Source organism: Callospermophilus lateralis, chromosome 8 (assembly GCF_048772815.1).
Source record: "Callospermophilus lateralis isolate mCalLat2 chromosome 8, mCalLat2.hap1, whole genome shotgun sequence".
Classification (NCBI taxonomy): domain Eukaryota; kingdom Metazoa; phylum Chordata; class Mammalia; order Rodentia; family Sciuridae; genus Callospermophilus; species Callospermophilus lateralis.
The window spans coordinates 103,153,061-103,178,859 of record NC_135312.1 but is presented as its reverse complement, the minus strand read 5'-3'; the positions used below and the strand labels follow the sequence as shown (position 1 = coordinate 103,178,859).

Genomic DNA, 25,799 nt, shown 5'->3' with positions numbered 1-25,799 from the left:
ACCCAAGGGCACTTTACCACTGGACCCTTTATTTTTTATTTTGGGACAGGGTCTCACTAAGTTGCTTAGGGCCTTGCTAAGTTCCTGAGGCTGGTCTCAAACTTGGAATCCTCCTGCCTCAACCTCTCGAGTTGCTGGAATTCTAGGTGTATGCCACTTCTGCTGGCTGTTTCATGAACTTTAATTGTATATATTTTTGTTTCTGTTTAGTTCAAAATACTTTATAGTGATTCCTTCATGATATATTTTTTGACCCATGTGTTATTTTGACGCATTTAATATGTGGGGGATTTTGCGGAAAACTTTCAGTGATTGCTAGTTTAATCCCCCTTTGATCAGGGTACATATTTTAAATCTCTAAACCTCCTATTTTTTTTTTTTTTTTTTAAGTACTGAGGATTGTAGATCAGTTCCACCACTGAGGTTTTACCCTTCCCTTTTTATTTTGAGACCGAATCTTCCTAAGTTGTCCATGCTGGCCTTATATTTGCCTTCCTCCTGCCTTAGCCTCACAAGTATCTGGGATTATAGGCATGTGCTACCATACCTGGCCCAATCTTCTTAAATTTATGGAGTATTTTCATTGCCTAGAATATGGTCTATTGGTGAATGCTTTGTGCATGTTTGAAAAGAACAGTGTTCTGTTATTGATGGAGTGTCTTTTAAATGTCATTTAGGTCAAGTTAGTTGATACTGTTAAAATCTATATCCTTATTGATTTTGTGTCTACTTATTCTATCAATTACTGAGAAAGTGGTGTTAATTTTTGATTACCATTTTGGGTTTGTTTATTTTCCTTTTTGACTTTATAAGTTTTTGCTACATGAGTTTTGAAGCTCTGTTATTAGGTATTGCACATTTAACATTGTTAGGTTTTGATGAATCGATCCTTTTAACATCATGAGATGTCATTTTTAAAAAATCTGATAATAATCTATCTTGCATTATATGAATAACTTTTTTATATGTAAGCATGATAATCTTTTTAAATCCTTTCAGTTCTTTTTACTTTACTATGTTTTTGTAAAAAAAAAAAAAAACAAAAAACACAATGTAGTTGGTTCTCATAGTCATCTAATCTGACTATCCCTGTCTTCTAATTGGTGTTTTTATATGTACATATTTTTTAATGTGGCTCAGTAGCTTCCTTCCAAGGAGGCCAAAGAGTATTACAATTTCAAAGATAAAATGAATGGATCTTAATGCGGGGATATTTTTTCTAATGTGATAAAAAGTTTTCCAAATCAATAAATTTTTTTTTTTTTCTTTCTTAGGGGCTCTTACCCACTCATCCACATCCCCAGCCCTTTTTTTTGTATTTTATTTAGAGACTGGGTCCCATTGAGTTGCTTAGGACCTTGATAATTTGCTGAGGTTGGCTTGGAACTCAGGATCCTCCTGCCTGAGCCTCTGGAGCCACTGGGATTATAGGCATGTGCCACCATACCGGGCCCAAATCCATAAAAATTTAATGAAATTGGTTCTTTTTAGGAAGCTTCTTCAGGGGCATCTAATCTCATCTTGCATTATGATATGTAGTAACATTTAAGACTGCATACAGTTTAAAATAATAAAAAATAATCTGCAGGCTTGCAGATTGTTTCCTGTTATTAAATCATGTTGAATGAAAATACTTTGAGTAGTTGGAAAAAAAATGTGACTAGGAGAGGGAAGTAGTGAGGAGTCCTTTTAAAAACTTTTAAAAAAATTTCATGTCATGAAAGATATACATGTTTATTGCTCACAACTTAAATATCCATATGCAAAAGAAAATTAAAAATACTCTAATTTACCACCTGAAAAAATTTTTACATCAATGTGATTATTAAAATGAAGTAATATCCTAAATACCATTTTCTAACCTACTTTCCATTTTGTATCTCATGAATATTTTTCTGTGATGATCATTTTCATATAGCTCTACATCAGTATGCTTTTTGGGTCCTGGAGATTGAAGCCAGGGCTTTGTTTATACTAAGCATAAGATCTACTACTGAACTCTATTCCCAGTGCCTATATTATCCTTTTTAATGACTGCATATTTGATTTTATAGCATTAAATTTCAATCTCTCTTTCCCTCCTTTTAATAGCAATGCAGTGTACATTATTTCTTTAGATATGTTTGTAGAAATAAATCTCTCAGATCAAAGGTTATACAAAATTTTAAGGCTTACAATACATTGTCAAAATGTTTGACTTAAAGTGTATGCTGATTGATAATATATTAAGTTTGATATCTATTTTTTTTGGAAGGTATGGATCAGATTTATATCATAATTTCAATTTGCCAGTTTTTTCTTCTTTCTTTTTCTAAAAGCTAATAAACTTATCTCTATCTTTTGGTTTAACCAAAGTTAATTTTTAGGTTTACCATAGTTTAAATGTGAAGTTAAAGATAAAGACTTTTTAAGTGGCCTCCTTAAAAGAATTGGAGAGTGTTTTGTTGAGATTGCAGTTAAAATATGTCAACTTCTCACTGTGTGTTTTGTGACTTCGCATAGAGGGCTTTTTTATTCTCTTTGGGGTTGATCCATGGGTATTGGTTGCCTTCCAAGGAGGCCAAAGTTAAAGATATTTGAGCTCTAAGGGAACGGTTAGTTCCACTGGTTGAAAATTATGAGAGGTAGATTTTCACTCTGGATGAGAATAAATGTTCTAGTTATGATACTTTTCTAAATGGTCCTAACTTGGTTCTTTCACTTCTGATTGATGTGTAGTTTTTGTTTTCTCCCCTGTTAAACTAATTAATTTCCAAGTTTTTAATTCTGCACATATTTCTGATATATTTCATAAATCAATGTAATTATGTTAGAATAGTTTGGAAATAATAATCTAGAGCTTATATCTTCTTTATTATATATATGAAATATATTTTTCAAATGCTCTAGTCATTCACCTATTGCTTTTCTCAAAAGAATAGAACTCCAAAAGTTACTGTAAATGGTATATTTGTTTCTCAATTTCAGTTTTTATAGGTGTTCCACATCTTGGATGATGAGATTTACCAGGTTAATTAATATGAGTTCCAGCACTGTAAATTGCCTGTGAGCTCTTTGGTAATCATTCAAAACATCTTAAAACCTGTCTTTTTTGTATTTTGGTTATCAAAGACTTTCTGAAGTCAACAGGTAGGTGTTCCCTAGCATTTCTTTAATATTTCAGTCTTCCATAAAGATGTCTGAGGCCAGCCGACTGTGGTGGCACACCTGTAATCCCAGCAGCTCAGGAGACTGAGGCAGGAGGATTGAGAGTTCAAAGCCAACCTCAGCAAAGTGAGGTACTTAGAAACTCAGTGAGACCCTGTCTCTAAATAAAATACAAAATAGGGCTGGGGATGTGGCTCAGTGGTTAAGTGCCCCTGATATCAATCCCCGATACTCCCCCACCACCAAAAAAAAAAAAAAAAAAAAAAAAAAGATGTGTGAGGCAGTCCTCTTGGAACTTCTAGTTTAGTTTTTTTTTTTTTTTTGGTACTGGAGATTGAACCCAGGGGTGTTCAGCTACTGAGCCACATTCCCAGCCCTTTTTTATATTTTATGTAGAGACAGGGTCTCAATGAGTTGCTTAGGGCCTCACTGAGTTGCTGAGACTGGCTTTGAACTAATTATCTTCTTGCTGCAGTCTCCTGAGCTGCTGGGATTACAGGTGTGCACCACTGCAACAGGCTAGCCACTCTAGTTCTTGTAGATCCCCAAATAGGCTGTTGTACAGAAGCAGGTCATTATATGGCAAAGGAAAGATCTATGAAGGATAAAGCATTCATGGTAGCATGTGAGCCGAACTCTGAGGGGATATGTTATGAGAAGTGCATAGTTAGGTAATTTCATCAGTGCATTGACTCAAGAACAAAGTGTAGGTCCTCTTGTGGAAATGGCCCAGTCCTCCCAAAATGTTTAGACCAAAATAGTTAAGAAAGAAAATAGGAAGATAGCTTAGGAAAAAGAACCTTTCAAGACACAGAAGCAAAGAAAATGAGGAGGAGAGTGCCTAGTCACTTTAAGAGTCAGTAGGGCCCTAGGGAAAAAATCAGGTACTAGGACATTCTCTATGTTTGGGAACTGCTGAGGAACTTGGATGTACAATATTGTTTTGAGTGGCTTGAGGGAAAAAAAAAATCCTGAAAGAGTAGAATGCAGTAGCAGGAGGTAAGAGGTGCAGGAGGGTGAGAGTTTCCTGCAAACAGGAAATCAGAGCTGGGGGTCACTGTGAGGAGTTGGAATCTACACAGCGGGAGGGCAGAGAGCTGGGTTTCCCACAGCAGGTTTCTTATTCTCTATTATAGAAACATATAGCTTTAGAGTAGACAATTGGGAAACCCAGGAAAGAGTTTCTCCAAATGATGAAAGTTCAACCCCTTTTGTCATACCAGCTGCTGACAGTTACTTTACTTTGTTACGGTTTTATTAGTTAAAAGTTCAGAATCAAATGTTGATCACTGATTTTGTATATTCTGTATACTTTCCACCCAGCTGCTCATGTTATTAACTTCAATCCATTAGGGGTCTTTCTCATTAGAACAGACAGTGAGTTAATTTCCCATTATCCATGAATAGAGTATTCACTTTATAGGTTGTGTTTTACTAATTTAAAAATCTATATAGTTCTTTCCCACAAGAGCAACCAATATAGCTTAGTGGGCATAATGGGCTTTGAAGTCAAACAGATCTGGTATTCATCCTAGCTCCCCACTATTAGTTGTGAACTGTGCCAAATCAAGTATCTTGAGCTGAGAATAATCATAGTTAGTGCTCTTGAGTCCAGATTGTTGCAGGGAATAAATGTTGGAATCATCCATCTATCCTCTAGGCTCATATCATCCTTCTCTGTAACAATACCCTTTGACACTTAATGCCAAATATTCCATTAACTACAAAAATTTAAAAAATTAGGATGCACTCAAAAATCAAGGAGAATTAATCCCTATAATAGAAGTAATTGAGCTGCTGACTTGTTCTAAGCAGCAGTTTGTATTTGTCCCTACCATCCTATTACTGTGATTCCTTCAGAGTTGATAACATTGCTGAAGATACAAAAGATTTAAAAAGTGTTGCCATCAGAGGATCAGAGAGAAAGTATACTTTTATCCTCAAAAAATGCTGAATGTTTCTTTTGTGTGTTTAATTATGTGGGTTGTGGTTTTTTTTTTTTTTTTAAGTCACCGTCTGTAAAACACAGCATATCAATCAGCAGAGACTGCAAGTGAAAATGTGCACTACAACCTGACTGTTCCCGTCTGGGACAACGGAATATTCAGGGAAAGAAGTAAATGGGGCAACCATTGGCAAGTTGGCTTAACCTAGGGAGTAGATTCTAGGAGAGTGGTTTACTAGGACAAGTCTCTAGCATCAATCAGATGGGTGCAGTTTTTTGGCTTTTAGAACACGGAGAATAAATTGGATATGTGTAACCATGGTTTAATTTCCCTGCAGTCTTTGCATTATTGAAAGTACTTATGCCTTGAGGCTGAAAGATTTCTTGTGGTAAGGGTGGTTTTTGATGTCTGTTTGATGGTTGATATGTGATGGGACAGGAATTGGTTTGCTTAGAGCTTGATCAGACTGGGAGTAAATGATAATTGGAATCTAGACGTGCCCTACTAAGCTGTGGTTAAAAATAAGACTAAGAGTGATGGTATTAAGATTTTGGGGTGAGAAAATAACTGTCAGGTCAGCTAGCTGACAGTTCAGTGCTCATCGTGACAGTGGAGAAACTGTTGATAGTGTCATTTTAGGGGGTGTGCTAACATTCAGGCAGGAGAGGGTACTGGTTGGCAGCAGGAAGATCAGGTGTGGAGAGGCAGGCTTCAATCATGAGTGAATGAGGCTAGGTTCCAGGCCCAAGGGAATGGAAAAATCTGCCCAAGACCTGCAACTAGTACAAGATGGAAATTTGGTTAGAAGAATAGTTTGAGTCACTTGAGCTCCTCTGGTAGGGGTTCCTTACACTTGCAAAGTGAGTTGAGACTTTATGCTTGGGGCAAGACTGACTTGAGAAATAGCTTTCTGAGAAAAGCCACGTAGGTGTTAAATATTTTGACAGCCTTACATGCCTGAAAATGGACCCTTTTTTCTCCCTGTCGTCATATTTGAGTCATACATTTGTGGTTACTGTAGCTTTGGTAGTATGTTTTGTAGTCAGGTATGTAGTGCTTTCACTTTTCTTCTTTATCTCAAGATTGCTTTGGCTATTTGGGTTTTATGTGCTTCAATACAAACATCTTAGGAGTGTTTTTCCTATTTCTATGAATATCATTAGTTTTTTGTTAGAGAATGGATTGAATCTGTAGATTACTTTGGAGTATGACATTTTAACAATATTAGTTTTCCAATCCATGAACATGGGAGGTCTTTCCCTTTTTTTTTTTTTTAAAGAGAGAGAGAGAATTTTTAAATATTTATTTATTATTTATTTTTTGTTAGTTTTCAGCGGACACAACATCTTTGTTTGTATGTGGTGCTGAGGATCGAACCTGGACTGCATGCATGCCAGGCGAGCGCGCTACCGCTACCGCTTGAGCCACATCCCCAGCCCAAGGTCTTTCCCTTTTTGGGGGTAGCTTTTCAGTTTCTTTCATCAGTGTTTTTGTAATTTTTCTTTTTCTTTTCCTTTTTTGGTAAAGTTCTTTTACTCCTTGGTTAAATGTTTCCCTAATAGGTTTTTTTTTTTTTTTTAAGCTATTGTAAATTAGACTGTTTTCTTGATTTCTTTTTCAGATAGCTTGTTTGTGAATATAGAAAAGAAAAAGCTACTGATTTTTGTATGTTGATCTTCTATTCTACAGTGTTACTGAATTCATTTATCAGTTCTAATTTTTTTTTTTTAGGTCTAAGTTTTTCTATAGATAAAATCATGTCATATGTGAACAGAGGTAGTTTGATTTCCTCATTTCCAATTTGGATGCCCTTGTTTACTTTCTCTTGCCTAATTGTTCTAGCGAGGACTTCTTGTACTATTTTGAAGACAAGTGGTTAGAGAGGGTATCCTTGTCTAGACCTACATCTTTTAGGAAATATTTCCACTGTTTTCTTGTTTGGTATGATGATAGCTATAGGCTTGTCATATATGACCTTAATTTTGTTGAGATAGATTTTTTGATTTTGATTTTTTAATTTTTTTATTTTTCAATTTGTTGAGAGTTTTTATCATGAGGGGATGTTCAGTTTGATTTAACCTTTTCTGAATCTACTGAAATGGTCATATAGTTTTTGTTCTTCATTCTGTTGATGTGGTATATCATTTGTTGATTTTGTATATGTGGAATCATCTTTGAATCCTTCGGATAAATTATATTTGATCATGGCATATAATCTTTTTGATGTGCTATTGGATTTGGTTTGCTAGTGTTTTAAGATTTTTACATCTGATCATCAGTGATATTGGTTTATAGTGTTTTTTTTAATATTTTTTATTTTTTAATTTTAGGTTGACTCTGTATCTTTATTTAATATTTATGTGGTGCTGAGGATCGAACCCAGTGCCTCACGCATACTAGGTGAGCATTCTAACACTAAAGCCACAACCCCACCCCCGGTTTATAGTGTTTTTGTTATGCCCTTATCTAGTTTTGGTATCAGGGTGATGCTAGTCTCATAGAATGCATATGGAAGAATTTCGTTCATTTTATGTTTTTTAATAGTTGAGAAAAATTGGTATGAGTGGTTTTTTTTTTTTTTTTAAGTTTGGTAGAATTCAGCAGTGGGGCCATCTAGTCCTAGACTTTTCTTTTTTGGTAGAGTTTTTATTACTGATTTCGTTTCATTACTTATTATTGCTCTGTTTAGGTTTTCTGTTTTTTCATGTTCTTTCTTAGTAGGTTAAATGTGTCTAGATATTTGCCAGTTTCTTCTAAGTTTTCCAATTTGTTGGCATGTAGTTGTTCATGATAGGTACTAATGGTCCTTTGTATTTCTGTGGTATCCAGTTTTAATGTCACCTTGTCTCTTCACTTTATTTATGAGTCTTCTATTTTTTCCCCTTAGTTTAACTGGAAGTTCTTCAACTTCATTTTTCCCCAAACCAACTTTTTGTTTCATTGATTTCGTTTTTCTTATTCACAATACCTTCATTTTATTTATTTATTTTTATGTAGTGCTGAGGACCAAACCCAGTGCCTCACATTGCTAGGCAAGTAAGTGCCTACCACTGAGCTACAACCACAGCCCCTGTTTCATTGATCTTTTGTTTTGTTTTGTTATTTTATTTCTGCTCTGATATTTCTTTCTACAAATCTGGGGGTGGATTTACCTTTGCTTTTATAGTTTCTTGAGTTGCCTTATTAGATTGTTTATTTAGAGTCTTTTCTCTTTTTAATGTAGGTGTTTATTGGTATAAATTTATCTTGTTAGTACTGCTTTTGTGAATCCCAAAGATTTTGGTATGTTGTGTTTCTGTTTTTATTTGTTTGAAGAAATTTCTTGATCTCCCTTTTGATTCCTCCATTGGCCCATTGGCCATTCAGGAGCATATTGTGTAATTTCTATGTATTTGTAGAATTTTCAAAGTTTGTCTTTTTCTTTATTTCTAATTTTGTTCTATTGTGGTCAGAAAAGAAACATGATGTGATTTAAATTTTTTGAATTTCTTGAGATTCTTTTGTGGTCAAACATATGGTCTGTCCTGGAGAATGTTCCATGTGCTGCTGAGAAGAATATGTATTCTATAGCTGTTGAATGAAACATTCTATATATGTCTGTTGGGTCCATTTGTCCTATAGTATACATTAACTGTGTTGCCTAGTTGATTTTTCTGTCTGGATGATCTGTCCACTGATGAAAATAGGGTGTTAAAATCTCCATCTATCTGTATTGGTGTCTATTTCTCCTTTTTAGATATAATATTTTCTTTATTATATTTGAGTTGTTTGGTATTGGTTTTATATATATATAAACATACGAAATATAAACATATATATACATATATATATGTATGTGTATATATATGTTTATATTTCATTCATTATGTGTTTTTACTTTCATTCTATATGTTTTTTTTACTGGTAAAGTGATTTTCTTATATGTAGCATATAGTTGGGTCATTTTTAAAATTCATTCAGCCAGTCTGTATCTTTTAGTCGGGGGATTTAATTTACATTCTAGGTGGTTATCAATCCATTTATATTCAGCCGACTCCTGTCATTTCATTAATTGCTTTCTGGTTTTTATGAATAGCCTTTGTATTTTCTTCTCTCTTATTGTTTATCTTTGTGGTTTGGTGGTTTTCTGTGTAGTCACAAAGTTCAATTCCTTTCTCTTTGTTTTTTATTTACAGTGAGTTTTGTACTTCTTTGTTTTCATGATGGTAGTTATTGGTCTTTTGCTTCTAGATGTAGAATTTCCTTAAGCATTTCTTTTTTTACGCCTAAATAATTCTTTATTTCATTTTTTAATTTGTTCTAAATAGTTATACATGACAGTAGAATGCATTTGACACATTGTACACAAATGGAATACAACTTTTCCTTCCTCTGGCTGAATATGGTGCAGAGTCACACCATTGTGTAATCATACATATAGGGTAATAATGTCTGTCTGATTCCATTGTCCTTCCCCTCCCCACACCCCCTCCCCTCCCTCCCCTCACTCCCCTCTGCACAATCCAAAATTCCTTCATTCCCCCTCTTCCCTCCCATTATGGGGTAGCATCTGTTTATGAGAGAAAACATTCAGCCTTTCGTTTTTTGGGTTTGGCTTATTTCACTTAGCATGATATTCTCCAGCTCCGTCCATTTATCTGCAAATATCATAATTTTCATTCTTCTTTAAAGCTGAGAGATATTCCATGTGTGTATGTACCACATTTTCTTTATCCATTCATGTGTTGAAGAGCACCTAGTTTGGTTCCATAGTTTGGCTGTTGAGGGCCACAGCCGAGTCAGGATGACGCATGGCATTTTTGCCAGAAGTAGTGGTTGAGAGGTGATGCCAGCGAGCCATTAAGATGATGACTTTTGAGTTCTCGCGGAGTTCCCATTGAGTTCCGGTTGAGCTCTTGCGGGGATTCCTGAAGAGTTCGAGTTGGTTGGAAAAGTTCCAGGGGTGGGAGTTCCAGTGGGTGTGTGTGTGTTCCTGGAGAAGCCGCGTGGGTGGCGTTCGGGAGAGTTCCCGGGGTGTGTGCTGGTGGAGTTCAGAAATAAAGTTTGTTGCTGCTTGAGTGGCTCACAATTTGTGCCCAGCTAGACTGCGGCAATTGGTGGCCTGTGCGGGGAATGCCTGAAGCTTGGAGGTAAGTGAAATTGCTCACCCCTGAGGGAAGGCTAGAGAATGGGTGACCATTTCAAAAAACAATGTGTTCTTGTTTTGATTTGTTTTGTTTTTGTTTCAAGCTGCCTATCCTTAGAACTTTCTCAGGCAAACTGGGAAAAATGGTTGGCTCAAGGTTTGAAGTTGTTCGCCCCTGAAGTAGAGCTAGAAATAGACCACAAATGCACATGTCAAGAAAATAGGAAAGTTGATACAACAATTTTTTGTTCTGTTTTTGTTTCATTTTGTTTCGGTTTTGTTTTGTGTTATCTTGTTGGGTTGCGTTATCTTTATAGTAGATTAGAAATTAGTAAAAAACAAACCGAAAGAGTGATAAGTAAATTGTTAGAGGTTCAGACCATGGAGAAAGACATTTTAGATCAAGTAAAAGAGAAGGTCTCTCGAGCTAGTCAGACAGAGGAAGAAAATTTAAAGGAGGAAGAACTATCAGGGAAAAAGTTACAACAGAAGGCTGCTACTAACACCTTTCTATCACCAGAGGACGTAAGTGTCCAACCAACAGCTCCACCTATAGAGACAACATATGCTATGGGGTCCCCAACCCCCGTAGTTGATAGATGGGATCCTGAGACAGGATCTCAAAGATTAGCATGCCCTGTACTTGAGCAGGCAGGAGGGCAGCGAATTCACCATGCTTTAGATTTCAAAACAGTGAAGCAGTTAAAGGAGGCTGTAACAACCTATGGTCCCCAAGCACCCTTCACTGTAAGCATGGTCGAATCCATTACCAACTTGGACATGACGCCAGCAGACTGGGCTAGCATGTGTAAATCTGTGCTAAATAGAGGACAATATTTGTTATGGAAGGTTGCCAGTGAGGAATTTTGCACAGAGATGACTAGGCGAAATGCAGCAGCCGGATACCTTCAAAGAAATCTAGATATGTTATTAGGAAAAGGACCTTATGAGGGTCAACGGCAACAAATTGAATATGATCCTGCTATATATTCACAAACTGCTGCAGATGCAGTTAGGGCATGGAGATTTACAAGGTCAATTATCTAAGATAATACAAGGAGCTGATGAACCTTACGCTGAATTTGTAGATAGGCTTATTCAAACAGCTACCAGAGTTTTTGGGGACACAGAACAAGCAGTGCCATTAATTAAATAGTTAGCCTTTGAGCAAGCAAACAGATGGTGCAAGGAGGCCATTAGACCATGGAAACATGGAGATTTAAACTCATATATCAAATTATGTAGAGACATTAATGAACAAGGGCAAGTCCTGGCAGCTGCAGTACAACAGGCTTTAGATGCCAGGCCGAAAACATGCTACAATTGTGAACAAACAGGACATTTTAAAAGGAGTTGCCCCATAGGAGGAGGGTTTAACAAAGCTAGGTATCAAAGGAGTAGCATACCAGGTATTTGCCCACGATGCCATAAAGGGAGACATTGGGCTAATGAATGCCGTTCTCAAACCACCATAGAGGGTAATCCGTTATAAAAAAATGGACAAGGACCAGGTGTTTACCCACGATATCGTGAAGAAAAGCATTGGGCTCCATTGCCAAAAAACGGACAGGGGGGCCCAATGCTCTGGGGCCCACGACCACAAATATACGGGGCACTGGACGAACCCGGAGACCATCAAGGTAGTGCCCAGGACACATTGTCCATTAGATCTCTCATCAGACAAACCAGAGGGAGCGCAGGGTTGGACATCTGCGCCTCCGCCAGAGCAGTACTAACTCCAGAGATGGGAGTTTAAATCATTCCCACAGGGGTAAAAGGACCTCTTCCCCAAAAAACAGTAGGCTTATTATTGGGACGCAGTTCTTCTACTCTAAAAGGACTTATGATAAGTCCTGGGGTAATTGATCCCGATTATGAAGGTGAAATAAAAATTATAGCTAGTTCTCCAAGAGGTATATCAGTAATTTCACCAGGAGATAGAATAGCACAGTTATTAATAATACCCAGCCTGCATGATAAATTTTCCAGTAGTACTATAGAAAGAGGTTCCAGGGGATTAGGCTCCACAGGTGTAGTCTGGGCTTTGTTGTCTTTAAATCTAGATTCTCGCCAAATGCTAAAACTAAATATTCAAGGATATGAATTTAATGGGCTACTGGATACAGGTGCTGACCTTAGCATCATATCTCATCAGGAATGGCCGAAACATTGGCCATTACTACAAGACACTCAAATGCTTCAAGGCCTAGGAGTAGCAACTAATCCCCATAGAAGTGCAATGGTATTAGATTGGAAGGATCCTGAAGGATGTGAAGGAACTATACAGCCATATGTATCAGATCATCTTCCTATAAATTTATGGGGACGAGATGTCCTAGATCAATTAGGTTTGACATTAACAAATAACATCAATCCAAATGTGCCCACTATTAGGGCTAGACAAGGTTTTAGGAAAGAAAAAAGATTATGAGAACAAAAACAAGGTATAGTACCACCAATACAAATAGATCAAGAAATAGATAGACATGGATTGGGTTTTCAGAAAGGGTCACTGAGGCAATAAAAATTACTTGGAAATCAGAAAGACCAGTATGGGTTCCTCAGTGGCCCCTAAAGAAAAGATACAAGCAGCCCATGACCTGGTCAAACAACAATTAGCGTAGGGACATATACAACCTTCCGTATCTCCCTATAAAACTCCCATTTTTGTCATTAAAAAGAAATCTGGTAAATGGAGATTATTACAAGATTTAAAAGCCATTAATAATGAGATGGTTATTATGGGACCCGCTCAATCAGGGATTCCTCAATTGTCTGCTTTGCCAAAAACCTGGTACATTTTAGTTATAGATATTAAAGATTGTTTTTTTTTCAATTCCAATTCATTCTGAGGATAGTCCACGTTTTGCATTTACTATCCCTGCACTGAATCATGAAGGTCCCGATCAGAGATATGAATGGAAAGTATTCCCTCAAGGAATGGCTAACAGCCCAACTATGTGTCAAATTTATGTTAACAAAGCAATTCAGCCACTTAGAAATCAAAATCCTGAACTACAAATATTTCACTATATGGATGATATATTGTTAGCACACAAAGACAAAAACACATTGCTAGAATGTTATGCCACACTTACAAACTTATTAAAAAATTATAATCTAGAGATAGCAATAGATAAAGTATAATTAAATTTTCCAATGAATTATTTAGGAGTTCTATTATCCTCAACCATGGTCCGTCCACCAAAAATTCAAATACGAGTAGATCAACTCAAATCACTTAATGACTTTCAAAAGTTATTAGGAGACATAAATTGGATAAGGCCTTATCTAGGCATACCAACAGGAGAGTTGGGACCTTTATTTGATATCCTAAAAGGTCCATCAGATCCAAATTCACCCCGAATGTTAACGCCTGAAGCTATTGTGAATTGAGCTGCTATAAACATTGATGTGGCTGTGCTACTGTAGTATGCTGATTTTAAGTCCTTTGGGTATAAATTGAAGAGTGGGATAGCTGGGTGAAATGGTGGTTCCATTCCAAGTTTTCTGAGGAATCTCCATACTGCTTCCCTTAGTGGTTGCACCAATTTGCTGTCTCACCAGCTACATATGAGTGTACCTTTTCCCCCACATCCTTGCCAATACTTATTGTTGCTTGCATTGTTACTTGCCATTCTGGCTGGAGTGAGATGAAATCTTAGAGTAGTTTTGATTTGCATTTCTCTAATCACTAGAGATGATGAATATTTTTTTCTGTGAAGTGTCTGTTCATTTCCTTAGTGCATTTATTGATTGGGTTATTTGTTTTGAGTTCTTTATACATCCTGGAAATCAATGTTCTATCTAAGGTGCATGTGGTAAAGATTTTCTCCCATTCTGTTTTTTCACATTATTGTTTCCTTTGCTGAGAAGAAGCTTAGTAGTTTGATACCATCCCAGTTATTGATTCTTGGTTTTACTACTTGTGTTCTAGGAGTCTTGTTAAGGAAGTCAGTTCCTAAGCCGACATAGTGGAGATATTGTCCTACTTTTTCTTCTACTAAGCATTGGGTGTCTGTTCTAGTGCTCCTTAGGCATTTCTTACGCTTCCAGTTTAGTAATTAGGAAGGCCTTCAGTTTTTGTCTGTCTGCTACAGGCTTTGTTTCTTAATGATAGCTTTTGTGGTATATAGTATTCTTTTTTTTTGATGCTGGGGATTGAACCCAGGGCCTTGTGCATGCAAGGCAAGCACTCCACCAGCTGAGCTATATTCCCAGCCGCGTGTGTAGTATTTTTGACTGTCAGTGGGTTTTCTTTCATCACTCTGAATATATCATCTCATTCTCTCCTGGCCTACAAAGTTTAATCTGCTGTTACTCTAGTGACAATTCCCTGATATGTATGCATTTTTGATATTTTTTTGTCTTAATGGTTTAAGAATTCTCTCTGACTTCTGATAGATTGATTATAATATGTCTTGGAGAGACATCTTTTGAGTTTAATTGGAGTTCTGGATATGCATCTCTCTCTCAAGACTTGGGAAATTTTCAGCTATTTATTTGTTAAATGTACGTTGTACATGTTTCTCCATCTCTTCCTCCTCTGGAATTCACATAATGCAAATATTTGTTCACTTAATCTATGGGACCTTTGAGATATGGTTGTCTTTCACCTCCTGTTTGGGTTAATTAAAATGACCAGTTTTCACGTTCAGAAATTCTTTCTTCTTCTTGATCTAGTCTGTTGTGGCTCTCAATTTTATTTTTTAATTTCATTCATTTAATTATCCACCTATAAAATTTCTGGTTCTTTTTTAATGATATCTATTTGTTGTGTTTCTCATACGATGACATTATTTTCCAGATTTTATTGGATTGTCTGTCTGTATTCTCTTATCTCACTGAGCTTCCATAAGATCATGCTTCCTTTTTTTTTAGGGTCTGTTATTAGAGAATTATTGTATATCTTAGAGTGTCATCTTTCCTTGCTTTTTGATTCATCTCTAATTGATGCCTGTATATTCAGTATACCAGTCACCTTTTCCAATTTTTATGGAATAGAAAGATACTAGTATGTAGGTTGTCTGAGGCTATGTTAGTATCCTAGGCTGTAGGTGTTTGTGACTGTGGTGGTATGGTATTTTTGTTGGGATTGGGGCTGCTCCCTGGCTGTATGTCAGGTAGGCATGGGCATGTTGGGCTCTATGTCTGCTTTCCCTTTGTTCAAGTCTTCTGTTTCCTGGGGAATGGGATGCTGCCTGGGTTTTGCAGCTAGAATCTCAGCCTTTCTGCTAGGCCTAGGCTCTGAGCAGTTGGGGTTGTAGTGCTGCAGCCATCCATGTGAGTGTGTGGAATTAGGGTACAGATTTAAGAATGGAGATGTGCTATGGCTACTGGCTTTCAGGATAGGATGCACTCTAGTAGTAGGTGTGGTTATAAGCCCATGCCCATTTGGGCAAATTTTCCCAGAGACAGATCCTCCTGTCTCCCAGGATACATACAAGAATATGTTCTGGAATTGATGGGAGAAAGGTCTTTAGAATTCTGGATATTTTTGTGGATAGGAGGAATGTATATGGGGGTGTGTTTCATTGTTCCAGGCAGAATTTCACACAGTGACACTACTTACAGGAATGTATCTCATTCCCACTTAAATCTGGGCTTCTTTTGTTCATAATTTCCATTCAGACTTCTCCCTGGATAGAGAAGCACCAGGCACATGACTTTATAGGTTCAGAGAACAAACGGGATATGTGTGCTACTATAGGCATGTATGCTACCTAGTGTAGCTAAATCTAAATTGATAACATTTGGAAATATATAAAGTTTATAATCTCTGCACATATGCAGATTTAGTGGTTCTCTTTAAAAACAAAAGTCCTTAGTTCCAGAATGGGAGTGGAGAACTCTCCTATAAGGGTAATTCTGTGGAAGGGTAGCAAAATAACCTGTTTCTAAGATATACATTTTCTTCCTTTGGTTTGATCTCTTTCAGAACAAATTGGAGCTCTGGCAGATCAGCACATTATTCATGTGGCATGTGGAGAGTCCCACAATCTGGCCCTTAGTGACCGGGGCCAGCTGTTCTCTTGGGGTGCAGGGAGTGATGGTCAACTAGGACTCATGACTACTGAGGATTCTGTGGCAGTGCCCAGGTAAGAATGCCACAGAAAGGAATCTGGGCTTCAAGTCTCAATTGTCTTAAAAATTACTTTCTGCTTGTTGCTATGGCAGACTCCTTGTTTTTGTTCTGTTTTCTTTATTGTATTGCTGTTTCCTTTGTGCTACTGCTGTGCCTTTATATTGCTGTAGCACAAAAATTGTGATTATTTGCAGAAATGTCTGCCTCTAGTTCAAAAAGTGAGTTGATCAGGAACCGTACTTTATTTGTTCTAGTATCCGGGTTACAAGCTGACTTCCTGGCACTCGATAAATATTTGAATAAAAAAGACTCTTTTCACATCTTAGATTTATCAACCTTTATAAGATTATAAAAAATATGAATTATTCAGTTAAGTACTTTAAAGTAGAATCATAAGGCTGACTCTTATATGCCAAATTACCTTTAGCATTAAAAATAGCTAAAATATTTCAAATGTAGATTCTTTTATTTTTTAATATTTATTTTTTAGTTGTAGTTGGACACAATAACTTTATTTTATTTTTATGTGGTGTAGAGGATCGAACCCAGGGCCTCACATGTGCTAGATAAGCACTCTACCACTGAGCCACAACCCCAGCCCCAAATATAGATTCTTTAATGCAAAAATTAATATAATTAATGGTTTTGAATCTCTTAACTATTTACTTCTAAATTTTGTTTATTTATTTTTTATTTTTGGGGGCGGTATTGGGGATTGAACTCAGGGACACTCCACCACTGAGCCACATTTCCCATCCCTATTTTGTATTTTATTTAGAGACAGGGTCTCACTGAGTTGCTTAGTGCCTTACTTTTCCTGAGGCCGGCTTTGAACTCTCAATCCTCCTGCATCAGCCTCCTGAGCTACAGGGATTACAGGTGTGCACCACTACACCCAGCTACTTCAAAATTTTAGAAGATTTAGCCGAGTATCTAATAGATAATTCATCACTTAAGAAAATATTCAAAATAGTGAAGTTATTTTCAGATGATTTTTGAGGGGGTGGTGTCTGTCTGTTGAGGTTTTTTTTTTTTTTGGTCATTTTATTGTTGTTTATTTTTTATGTGGTGATGATGGGGATTGAACCCAGGGCCTCATGATGCTAGGCAGATGCTTTATCACTGAGCTATCTCCCCAGTCCTGTTGAGGATTTTTCATGATCAGAGAGGCTGTTAATTTTCTTCATTTAATGCCAGTTCTTTTATTCTACATACTCCTTGTACCACATGCTTGGTATACTGCATATTTCTATACACTAGTACTTGTTATGTTCTTTGTATTTGTTTCTTTTAATGTCTGATTTTTATTTCAAAACTTTGCCTTCTTGATGGCAGGAGACCTGGATTATTCATTTTAATATTATCATTTCTAAGGGTGCTTGGCCCATACATTGCTCGGTATTAGGTTAATAAATGGGCTGTTTTCCCCTTCTTGTCCCCTTTTTAAGGACAGTATATCTCCCTCTTCCTTTTTGCCTTTCCTAAGTTTTTCTCTTTAATTAAAAGCTGTTTTAAGGGAAAAAGGAACATGGAGGTGAGAGCGATTTGATTTATTTCCTGATAAATTCCAGCCAGTAATGTCTTAGATTATTTTTTCCACAAATTAATTTGGCAGTAAAAAAAAGAGGATTGCTGTATTTTAGTTACATTGTGTGTAACATTAGGGAAAAATTTTGATAACATTAATGACAAATATATTTCATTTGTTGGTGACCAAAGACTCAATTCAAGTTTTTAAATTGCATTTCTTTTCTAAAAACAAAGTAATCTGTGTTATAGTAATAATTTAATTAATCATGTTTAAACTATGAATGACTTACAAGAACGATTTGTATAGTTTTAACTATATAATTTACTTGAAATAAATTATTAATACCATGGTATTTTGGGAAGTAACAGTTTTGAGAACAAACAGCCTTGGATTTAATATTGGTTCTGTTACTTACAAGGTGAATGACTTTGGGCAAATTGAACTTTTCTAAGCTGCATTTTCCTAACTTCAAAATAAAATTTTATATTTTTTACTTTATGGAGTTATTGGGAAGATAGAACAAGATGAGTAGGTAAAGCATAGTTTATGTTTGTATTGTATGTACCCCTCCTCTCCACCTCCAGGGTGTAATTTTTGTATTTATCTTTGTTCTTTTGATCTGTTTCCCTTCCTAAATGTGATCACGAGGGTTGTTTGAGAATTGATCCAATAAGGGAACAATTTGTTCTGGGGATTTTGTATGGAAACTGGGCAGGAAAAAGGGCCATTGCTGCATTGTAACTCCTAAAACACTTGGTAGTAATGCATTTAAAAATTTTTAAAATCAGCGAGATTCTATAAACTATTCATATATGTAACAACTTTTAATGTCCAGGGAAATATTCTGAGTTAAAAAAAGCTAATCCCCAAGGGTATGTAATTTGATTTCTGTAACATTCTTAAAATAACAGCATTTTAGAAATAGAGGCTAGGTTAGTGGTTTCCGGGGGATAGGGTTGGGTAATGAGACAGGGGAGGAGTGATTATAAAAGTGCACATGAAGAATCCTTGATGATGATCTTTGAACCAACACACATGATAAATTAATACATGACTGAAGGTGTAGCTCAGTGGTAGAGCACTTGCCTACCATGTGTGAGGTCCTGATTTCTGTTCCCAGCAGAAGGAAAAAAAATAGTACATATCTTAATTAAAAAAAAAATTACTGCAAAAAAAATAATGCTGGAGGGGATCCAACATGGCGGCCGGCGAGGAAGCTGCACTTTCAATATCTCCACATTAACGGGATCAGAAACACCAATTAAAACAGCTACATTCTACCTACTGAGGATCTTCTAGCAAAATTCCGTTGAAAGGAGACCTGCCGAGAATTAGTAAGTTTATTAGACGTGACAGTTTGCCCCTGACAAGTGAAACTTGACCGGCAGCGCGGGCTCAGAGTCCAATCCCGCGGCCACCCGCCGCTTCTGCAAGCGGCAGGCGGCCCAGAGCAGGGCGGCAGAAGGGTCCCCGCCCAGCCAGCAGACAGCTCCCGCCATCCCGATTACCCTGGCGGCCCTGCTTTCGCTCGGCGAACAGCCACCCCACCCGGCTAGTTCTTAGCCACGCCGCTGCAGTCACCCGGCTTTACAAGCGCCCCCGGCGACCCTGCTCGGCGAGAAGGGTCTCCGCCCTGCCGGCAGACAGCTCCCGCCATTCCGCTCTTGTTCTGCAAACAGCCACCCCGCCCGCTTGGTTCTTAGCCACGAGGCTGCAGCCGCCCGGCTTTACAAGCGCCCCCGGCGACCCTGCTCGGCGAGAAGGGTCCCCGCCCTGCCGGCAGACAGCTCCCGCCATTCCGCTCTTGTTCTGCAAACAGCCACCCCGCCCGCTTGGTTCTTAGCCACGAGGCTGCAGCCGCCCGGCTTTACAAGCGCCCCCGGCGACCCTGCTCGGCGAGAAGGGTCCCCGCCCTGCCGGCAGACAGCTCCCGCCATTCCGCTCTTGTTCTGCAAACAGCCACCCCGCCCGCTTGGTTCTTAGCCACGAGGCTGCAGCCGCCCGGCTTTACAAGCGCCCCCGGCGACACTGCTCGGCGAGAAGGGTCCCTGCCCGGCCGACACACAGCTTCCGCCATACCGGCTACCCTGGCGGTCCCGCTCTTGCCCTGCAAACAGCCACCCCGCCCGCCTGGGTCTTAGCCACGCGGCTGCAACCACCCGGCTTTACAAGCGCCCCCGGCGGCCCTGCTCGGCGAGAAGGGTCCCCGCCAGGCCGGCAGAGAGCTCCAGCCATCCCGCTCTTGCTCTGCAAACAGCCACCCAGCCCGCCTGGTTCTTAGCCACGAGGCTGCAGCCGCCCGGCTTTACAAGCGCCCCCGGCGGCCCTGCTCGTCGAGAAGGGTCCCTGCCTGGCCGACAGACAATTTCCACCATCCCGGCTACATTGGCGGCCCCGCTCTCGCCCTGCAAATAGCCACCCCGCCCGCCTGGGTCTTAGCCACGCGGCTGCAACCACCCGGCTTTACAAGCGCCCCCGGCGGCCCTGCTCGGCGAGAAGGGTCCCCGCCAGGCCGGCAGACAGCTCCAGCCATCCCGCTCTTGCTCTGCAAACAGCCACCCCGCCCGCCTGGTTCTTAGCCACGAGGCTGCAGCCGCCCGGCTTTACAAGCGCCCCCGGCGGCCCTGCTCGTCGAGAAGGGTCCCTGCCTGGCCGACAGACAATTTCCACCATCCCGGCTACATTGGCGGCCCCGCTCTCGCCCTGCAAACAGCCACCCCGCCCGCCTGGGTCTTAGCCACGTGGCTGCAGCCACCTGGCTTTGCAAGCGCCCCCGGCGGCCCTGCTCGGCGAGAAGGGTCCCCGCCCTGCCGGCAGACAGCTCCCGCCATTCCACTCTTGCTCTGCAAACAGCCACCCCGCCCGCCTGGTTCTTAGACACGAGGCTGCAGCCGCCCGGCTTTACAAGCGCCCCCGGCGGCCCTGCTCAGTGAGAAGGGTCCCTGCCCGGCCAACAGACAGTTTCCGCCATCCCGGCTACCCTGCCGGTCCCGCTCTTGCCCTGCAAACAGCCACCCCGCCCGCCTGGGTCTTAGCCACGCGGCGGCAGCCACCCGGCTTTACAAGCGCCCCCGGCGGCCCTGCTCTGCGAGAAGGGTCCCCGCCCTGCAGGCAGACAGCTCCCGCCATTCCACTCTTGCTCTGCAAACAGCCAACCCGCCCGCCTGGTTCTTAGCCACGAGGCTGCAGCCGCCCGGCTTTACAAGCGCTCCCAGCGGCCCTGCTCGTCGAGAAGGGTCCCTGCCCGGCCGGCAGACAGCTCCCTCCATCCCGGCACTCCTGGCGGCCCGCCCGCTCTGCGAAGGGTTACCCCGCCCGGCTCTTAGCCACGCGGGCGCCATCTGCCTGGCTCTGTGGGCGCCCCCGGCGGCCCAGCGCAGCCAGAAGGGTCCCCGCCTGGCCCGACAGAAGGCACGTGCCCTTCCGGCTCTGCTAACGGCCCTGCCCACCCAGGAAAGGGCTCCCCCCCTTGAGAGGATGGGAAGGAAATCTAACCAAGCCTCTATGAATTAGTGAACTGGGATCTAAAACCAGAGATTGTATCAGACCAGAGACAAGCCAGTTCCACCTCTCCCTTCGGTCACTCCTGCAAGGAGCCAGGGGCCCGCCATAGCAGAGAGGGGAAGTCACCAAAGATCGGCCAAAGAGATTCCTTCCCAGCGGACTCTAAATTAGCAGGAGCGGCGAGGGAGCCGGACGGAGCTGGCGGGAACCGCGGCAGCGGCACGGGAACCGGCGGGAGCTGAGGCGGCGCTGACGCAGGAGCCGGCGGGAGCCGCGCGGCGCGGGTCTCCCAGCTACAGCCCCCACCAGTGCTGACAACTGAGGTCTCTAGCACCAGATACGGGGGCGTGGCTACCAGAAGGTAAGCAAATTTGCTGGGGGTTCTCAGCCCCAAGCTCTACAAACTTAGGGCCTGAGGGAGGCAAACAAGGAGAGTGTGCCCAGGCACTAATGAAACAGCTGCTCCACGCGTGTGCAAGGTAGACGGAACCGTGACCACCGACAAAACAGGCCCAGTGGCCCGCCAGATACATCGCCACGGTCGGGGGAGGGGCAGAGCCGCCACCAGCGCCTTTTAGGTAGACAGATCTGCAACCGACAGACAGAACAGGCCTAGTGGCCAGCGGAGGGGCAAAGCCGCTGCTCACGCCTGCAAGGTAGGCGGACCTGTGACCACCGAAAGAACAGGCCCATCGAAAGTACAGGTACAGCGGCCTCCTGGCGTGGAAGGCACATTGCCTCAATTGGAGGAGGGGCAGAGCCACTGCCAAAGCCTGCGAGGGAGACTTTGCAGCTATACAAGAGCAATATAAATATATAGGGGGAAAAAATCAATAACACAACAGTTACACCAAGCAGAAAGAAACGCGATCAGTATGAAAAGACAAGGAAAGAAAGGACCACAAGCAATGCAGGTCAACTCAACTTTAGAAGAGGTAATATCTGCAGCAGATGGAATGTCAGATAAAGAATTCAGGATATACATGCTTCAGATGATCTGGAGTCTCAAGGAAGACATTAGACAGCAAAATCAGACAATGAAAGACCACTTCGACCACTTCGACAATAAATTACACAAACAAATCCAAGAAGCAAAAGATCAATTATACAGGGAGATAGAGGTTATAAAAAACAAACAAACAGAAATCCTGGAAATGCAGGAAACAATAAACCAACTTAAAAACTCAATTGAGAATACTACCAGCAGAGTAGAACACTTAGAAGATAGAACATCAGACAATGAAGACAAAGTATTTCAACTGGAGAAGAACATAGACAGCTCAGCAAAGCTGTTAAGAAACCATGAGCAGAACATTCAAGAAATATGGGATAACATAAAGAGACCCAACTTAAGGGTCATGGGGATACAGGAAGGTATTGAGGTCCAAACCAAAGGAATGAGCAATCTATTCAACGAAATAATACGAGAAAACTTCCCAGACTTGAAGAATGAGACAGAATCCCAAATCCTAGAAGCCTACAGGACGCCGAATGTGCAAAATCATAAGAGAGCCACACCTAGACACATTATAATGAAGATGCCCAACATACAGAATAAGGAGAGAATTTTAAAAGCTACAAGAGAAAGGAAGCAGATTACATTTAGGGGTAAACCAATCAGGATAACAGCTGATCTTTCAACACAGACTCTGAAAGCTAGAAGATCCTGGAACAACATATTTCAAACGTTGAAAGAAAAGGGGTTCCAACCAAGAATTGTGTATCCCGCGAAATTAAGCTTCAGGATGGAAGATGAAATTAAAACCTTCCATGATAAACAAAAGTTAAAAGAATTTGCAGCTAGAAAACCAGCTCTTCAAAACATCCTCGGCAAAATATTACAGGAAGAGGAAATGGAAAATATCAATGAAAACCAACAGCGGGAGGTAGTACAGTAAAGGTGGGGGGGAATAATCAAAGAGGAAAACAAACCATGTTTAGTAACATAAATAAACAAATATGGCTGGAAGAACAAACCATATCTCAATAATAACTCTAAATGTTAATGGCTTAAACTCACCAATTAAGAGACACAGGCTAGCAGAATGGATCACTAAACAAGACCCAACAATATGCTGCCTTCAGGAGACGCATCTGATAGGAAAAGACATACATAGACTGAAGGTGAAAGGTTGGGAAAAATCATATCACTCATATGGACTTCGCAAACAAGCAGGAGTGTCCATACTCATTTCAAATAAAATAGATTTCAAGCCAAAGTTAATCAAAAGGGATGAAGAGGGACACTACATACTTCTCAAGGGAACCATACACCAACAAGACATAACAATCATAAATATATATGCCCCAAACAATGGTGCAGCTATGTTCATCAAACAAACTCTTCTCAAGTTCAAGAGTCTAATAGACCACCATACAATAATCATGGGAGACTTCAACACACCTCTCTCACCACTGGACAGATCTTCCAAACAAAAGTTGAATAAGGAAACTATAGAGCTCAATAACACAATTAATAACCTAGACTTAATTGACATATATAGAATATACCACCCAACATCAAGCAGTTACACTTTTTTCTCAGCAGCACATGGATCCTTCTCAAAAATAGATCATATATTATGTCACAGGGCAACTATTAGACAATATAAAGGAGTAGAGATAATACCATGCATATTATCTGATCATAATGGAATGAAATTGAAAATCAACAATAAAAGAAGTAAGGAAAAATCATGCATCACTTGGAGAATGAACAATAGGTTACTGAATGATCAATGGGTTATAGAAGACATCAAGGAGGAAATTAAAAAATTCTTAGAGATAAATGAAAACACAGACACAACATATCGGAATCTATGGGACACATTGAAAGCAGTTCTAAGAGGAAAATTTATTGCTTGGAGTTCATTCCTTAAAAAAAGAAAAAACCAACAAATAAATGATCTAATACTTCAACTCAAAATCCTAGAAAAAGAAGAGCAAAACAACAGCAAAAGAAGTAGAAGACAAGAAATAATTAAAATCAGAGCTGAAATTAATGAAATCGAAACGAAAGAAACAATTGAAAAAATTGACAAAACTAAAAGTTGGTTCTTTGAAAAAATAAATAAAATCGACAGACCCTTAGCCACGCTAACAAAGAGAAGAAGAGAGAGAACTCAAATTACCAGCATACGGGATGAAAAAGGCAATATCACAACAGACACTTCAGAAATACAGAAGATTATCAGAAATTATTTTGAATCCTTATACTCCAATAAAATAGAAGATAGTGAAGGCATCGATAAATTTCTTAAGTCATATGATTTGCCCAGATTGAGTCAGGAGGATATTGACAACCTAAACAGACCAATATCAATTGAGGAAATAGAAGATACCATCAAAAGACTACCAACTAAGAAAAGCCCAGGACCGGATGGGTATACAGCAGAGTTTTTCAAAACCTTTAAAGAGGAATTAACACCAATACTTTTCAAGCTATTTCAGGAAATAGAAAAAGAGGGAGAACTTCCAAATTCATTCTGTGAGGCCAACATCACCCTGATTCCTAAACCAGACAAAGACACTTCAAAGAAAGAAAACTACAGACCAATATCTCTAATGAACCTAGATGCAAAAATCCTCAATAAACTTCTGGCGAACCGGATACAAAAACATATCAAAAAAATTGTTCACCATGATCAGGTAGGATTTATCCCTGGGATGCAAGGTTGGTTCAATATACGGAAATCAATAAATGTTATTCACCACATCAACAGGCTTAAAAATAAGAACCATATGGTCATCTCGATAGATGCGGAAAAAGCATTCGACAAAGTACAGCATCCCTTTATGTTCAAAACTCTAGAAAAACTAGGGATAACAGGAACATACCTCAACATTGTAAAAGCAATCTATGCTAAGCCTCAGGCTAGCATCATTCTGAATGGAGAAAAACTGAAGGCGTTCCCTCTAAAATCTGGAACAAGACAGGGATGCCCTCTCTCACCACTTCTGTTCAACATAGTTCTCGAATCACTGGCCAGAGCAATTAGACAGACGAAAGAAATTAAAGGCATAAAAATAGGAAAAGAAGAACTCAAATTATCACTATTTGCAGATGACATGATTCTATACCTAGCAGACCCAAAAGGGTCTACAAAGAAACTATTAGAGCTAATAAATGAATTCAGCAAAGTGGCAGGCTATAAAATCAACACGCATAAATCAAAGGCATTCCTGTATATCAGCAACAAATCCTCTGAATTGGAAATGAGGACAACCACCCCATTCACAATATCCTCAAAGAAAATAAAATACTTGGGAATCAACCTAACAAAAGAGGTGAAAGACTTATACAATGAAAACTACAGAACCCTAAAGAGAGAAATAGAAGAAGATCTTAGAAGATGGAAAAATATACCCTGTTCATGGATAGGTAGAAGTAACATCATCAAAATGGCGATATTACCAAAAGTTCTCTATAGGTTTAATGCAATGCCAATCAAAATCCCAATG

The 25,799-nt window shown here is 39.9% G+C and overlaps 1 protein-coding gene across 3 annotated transcripts in view; it reads left to right on the top strand.

The window, feature by feature from the left end:
• The window catches only part of Herc3 (HECT and RLD domain containing E3 ubiquitin protein ligase 3), a 140,928-nt gene that overhangs the window by 30,287 nt on the left and 84,842 nt on the right, over nt 1–25,799 (top strand). For all 3 annotated transcript variants that reach the window (XM_076865245.2, XM_076865244.2, XM_076865246.1), the window contains one exon: nt 16,157–16,316. In XM_076865245.2, coding sequence (XP_076721360.1) covers nt 16,285–16,316 — 32 coding nt within the window. In that variant the 5' untranslated portion in view covers nt 16,157–16,284. The remainder of the gene's footprint in view (nt 1–16,156; nt 16,317–25,799) is intronic.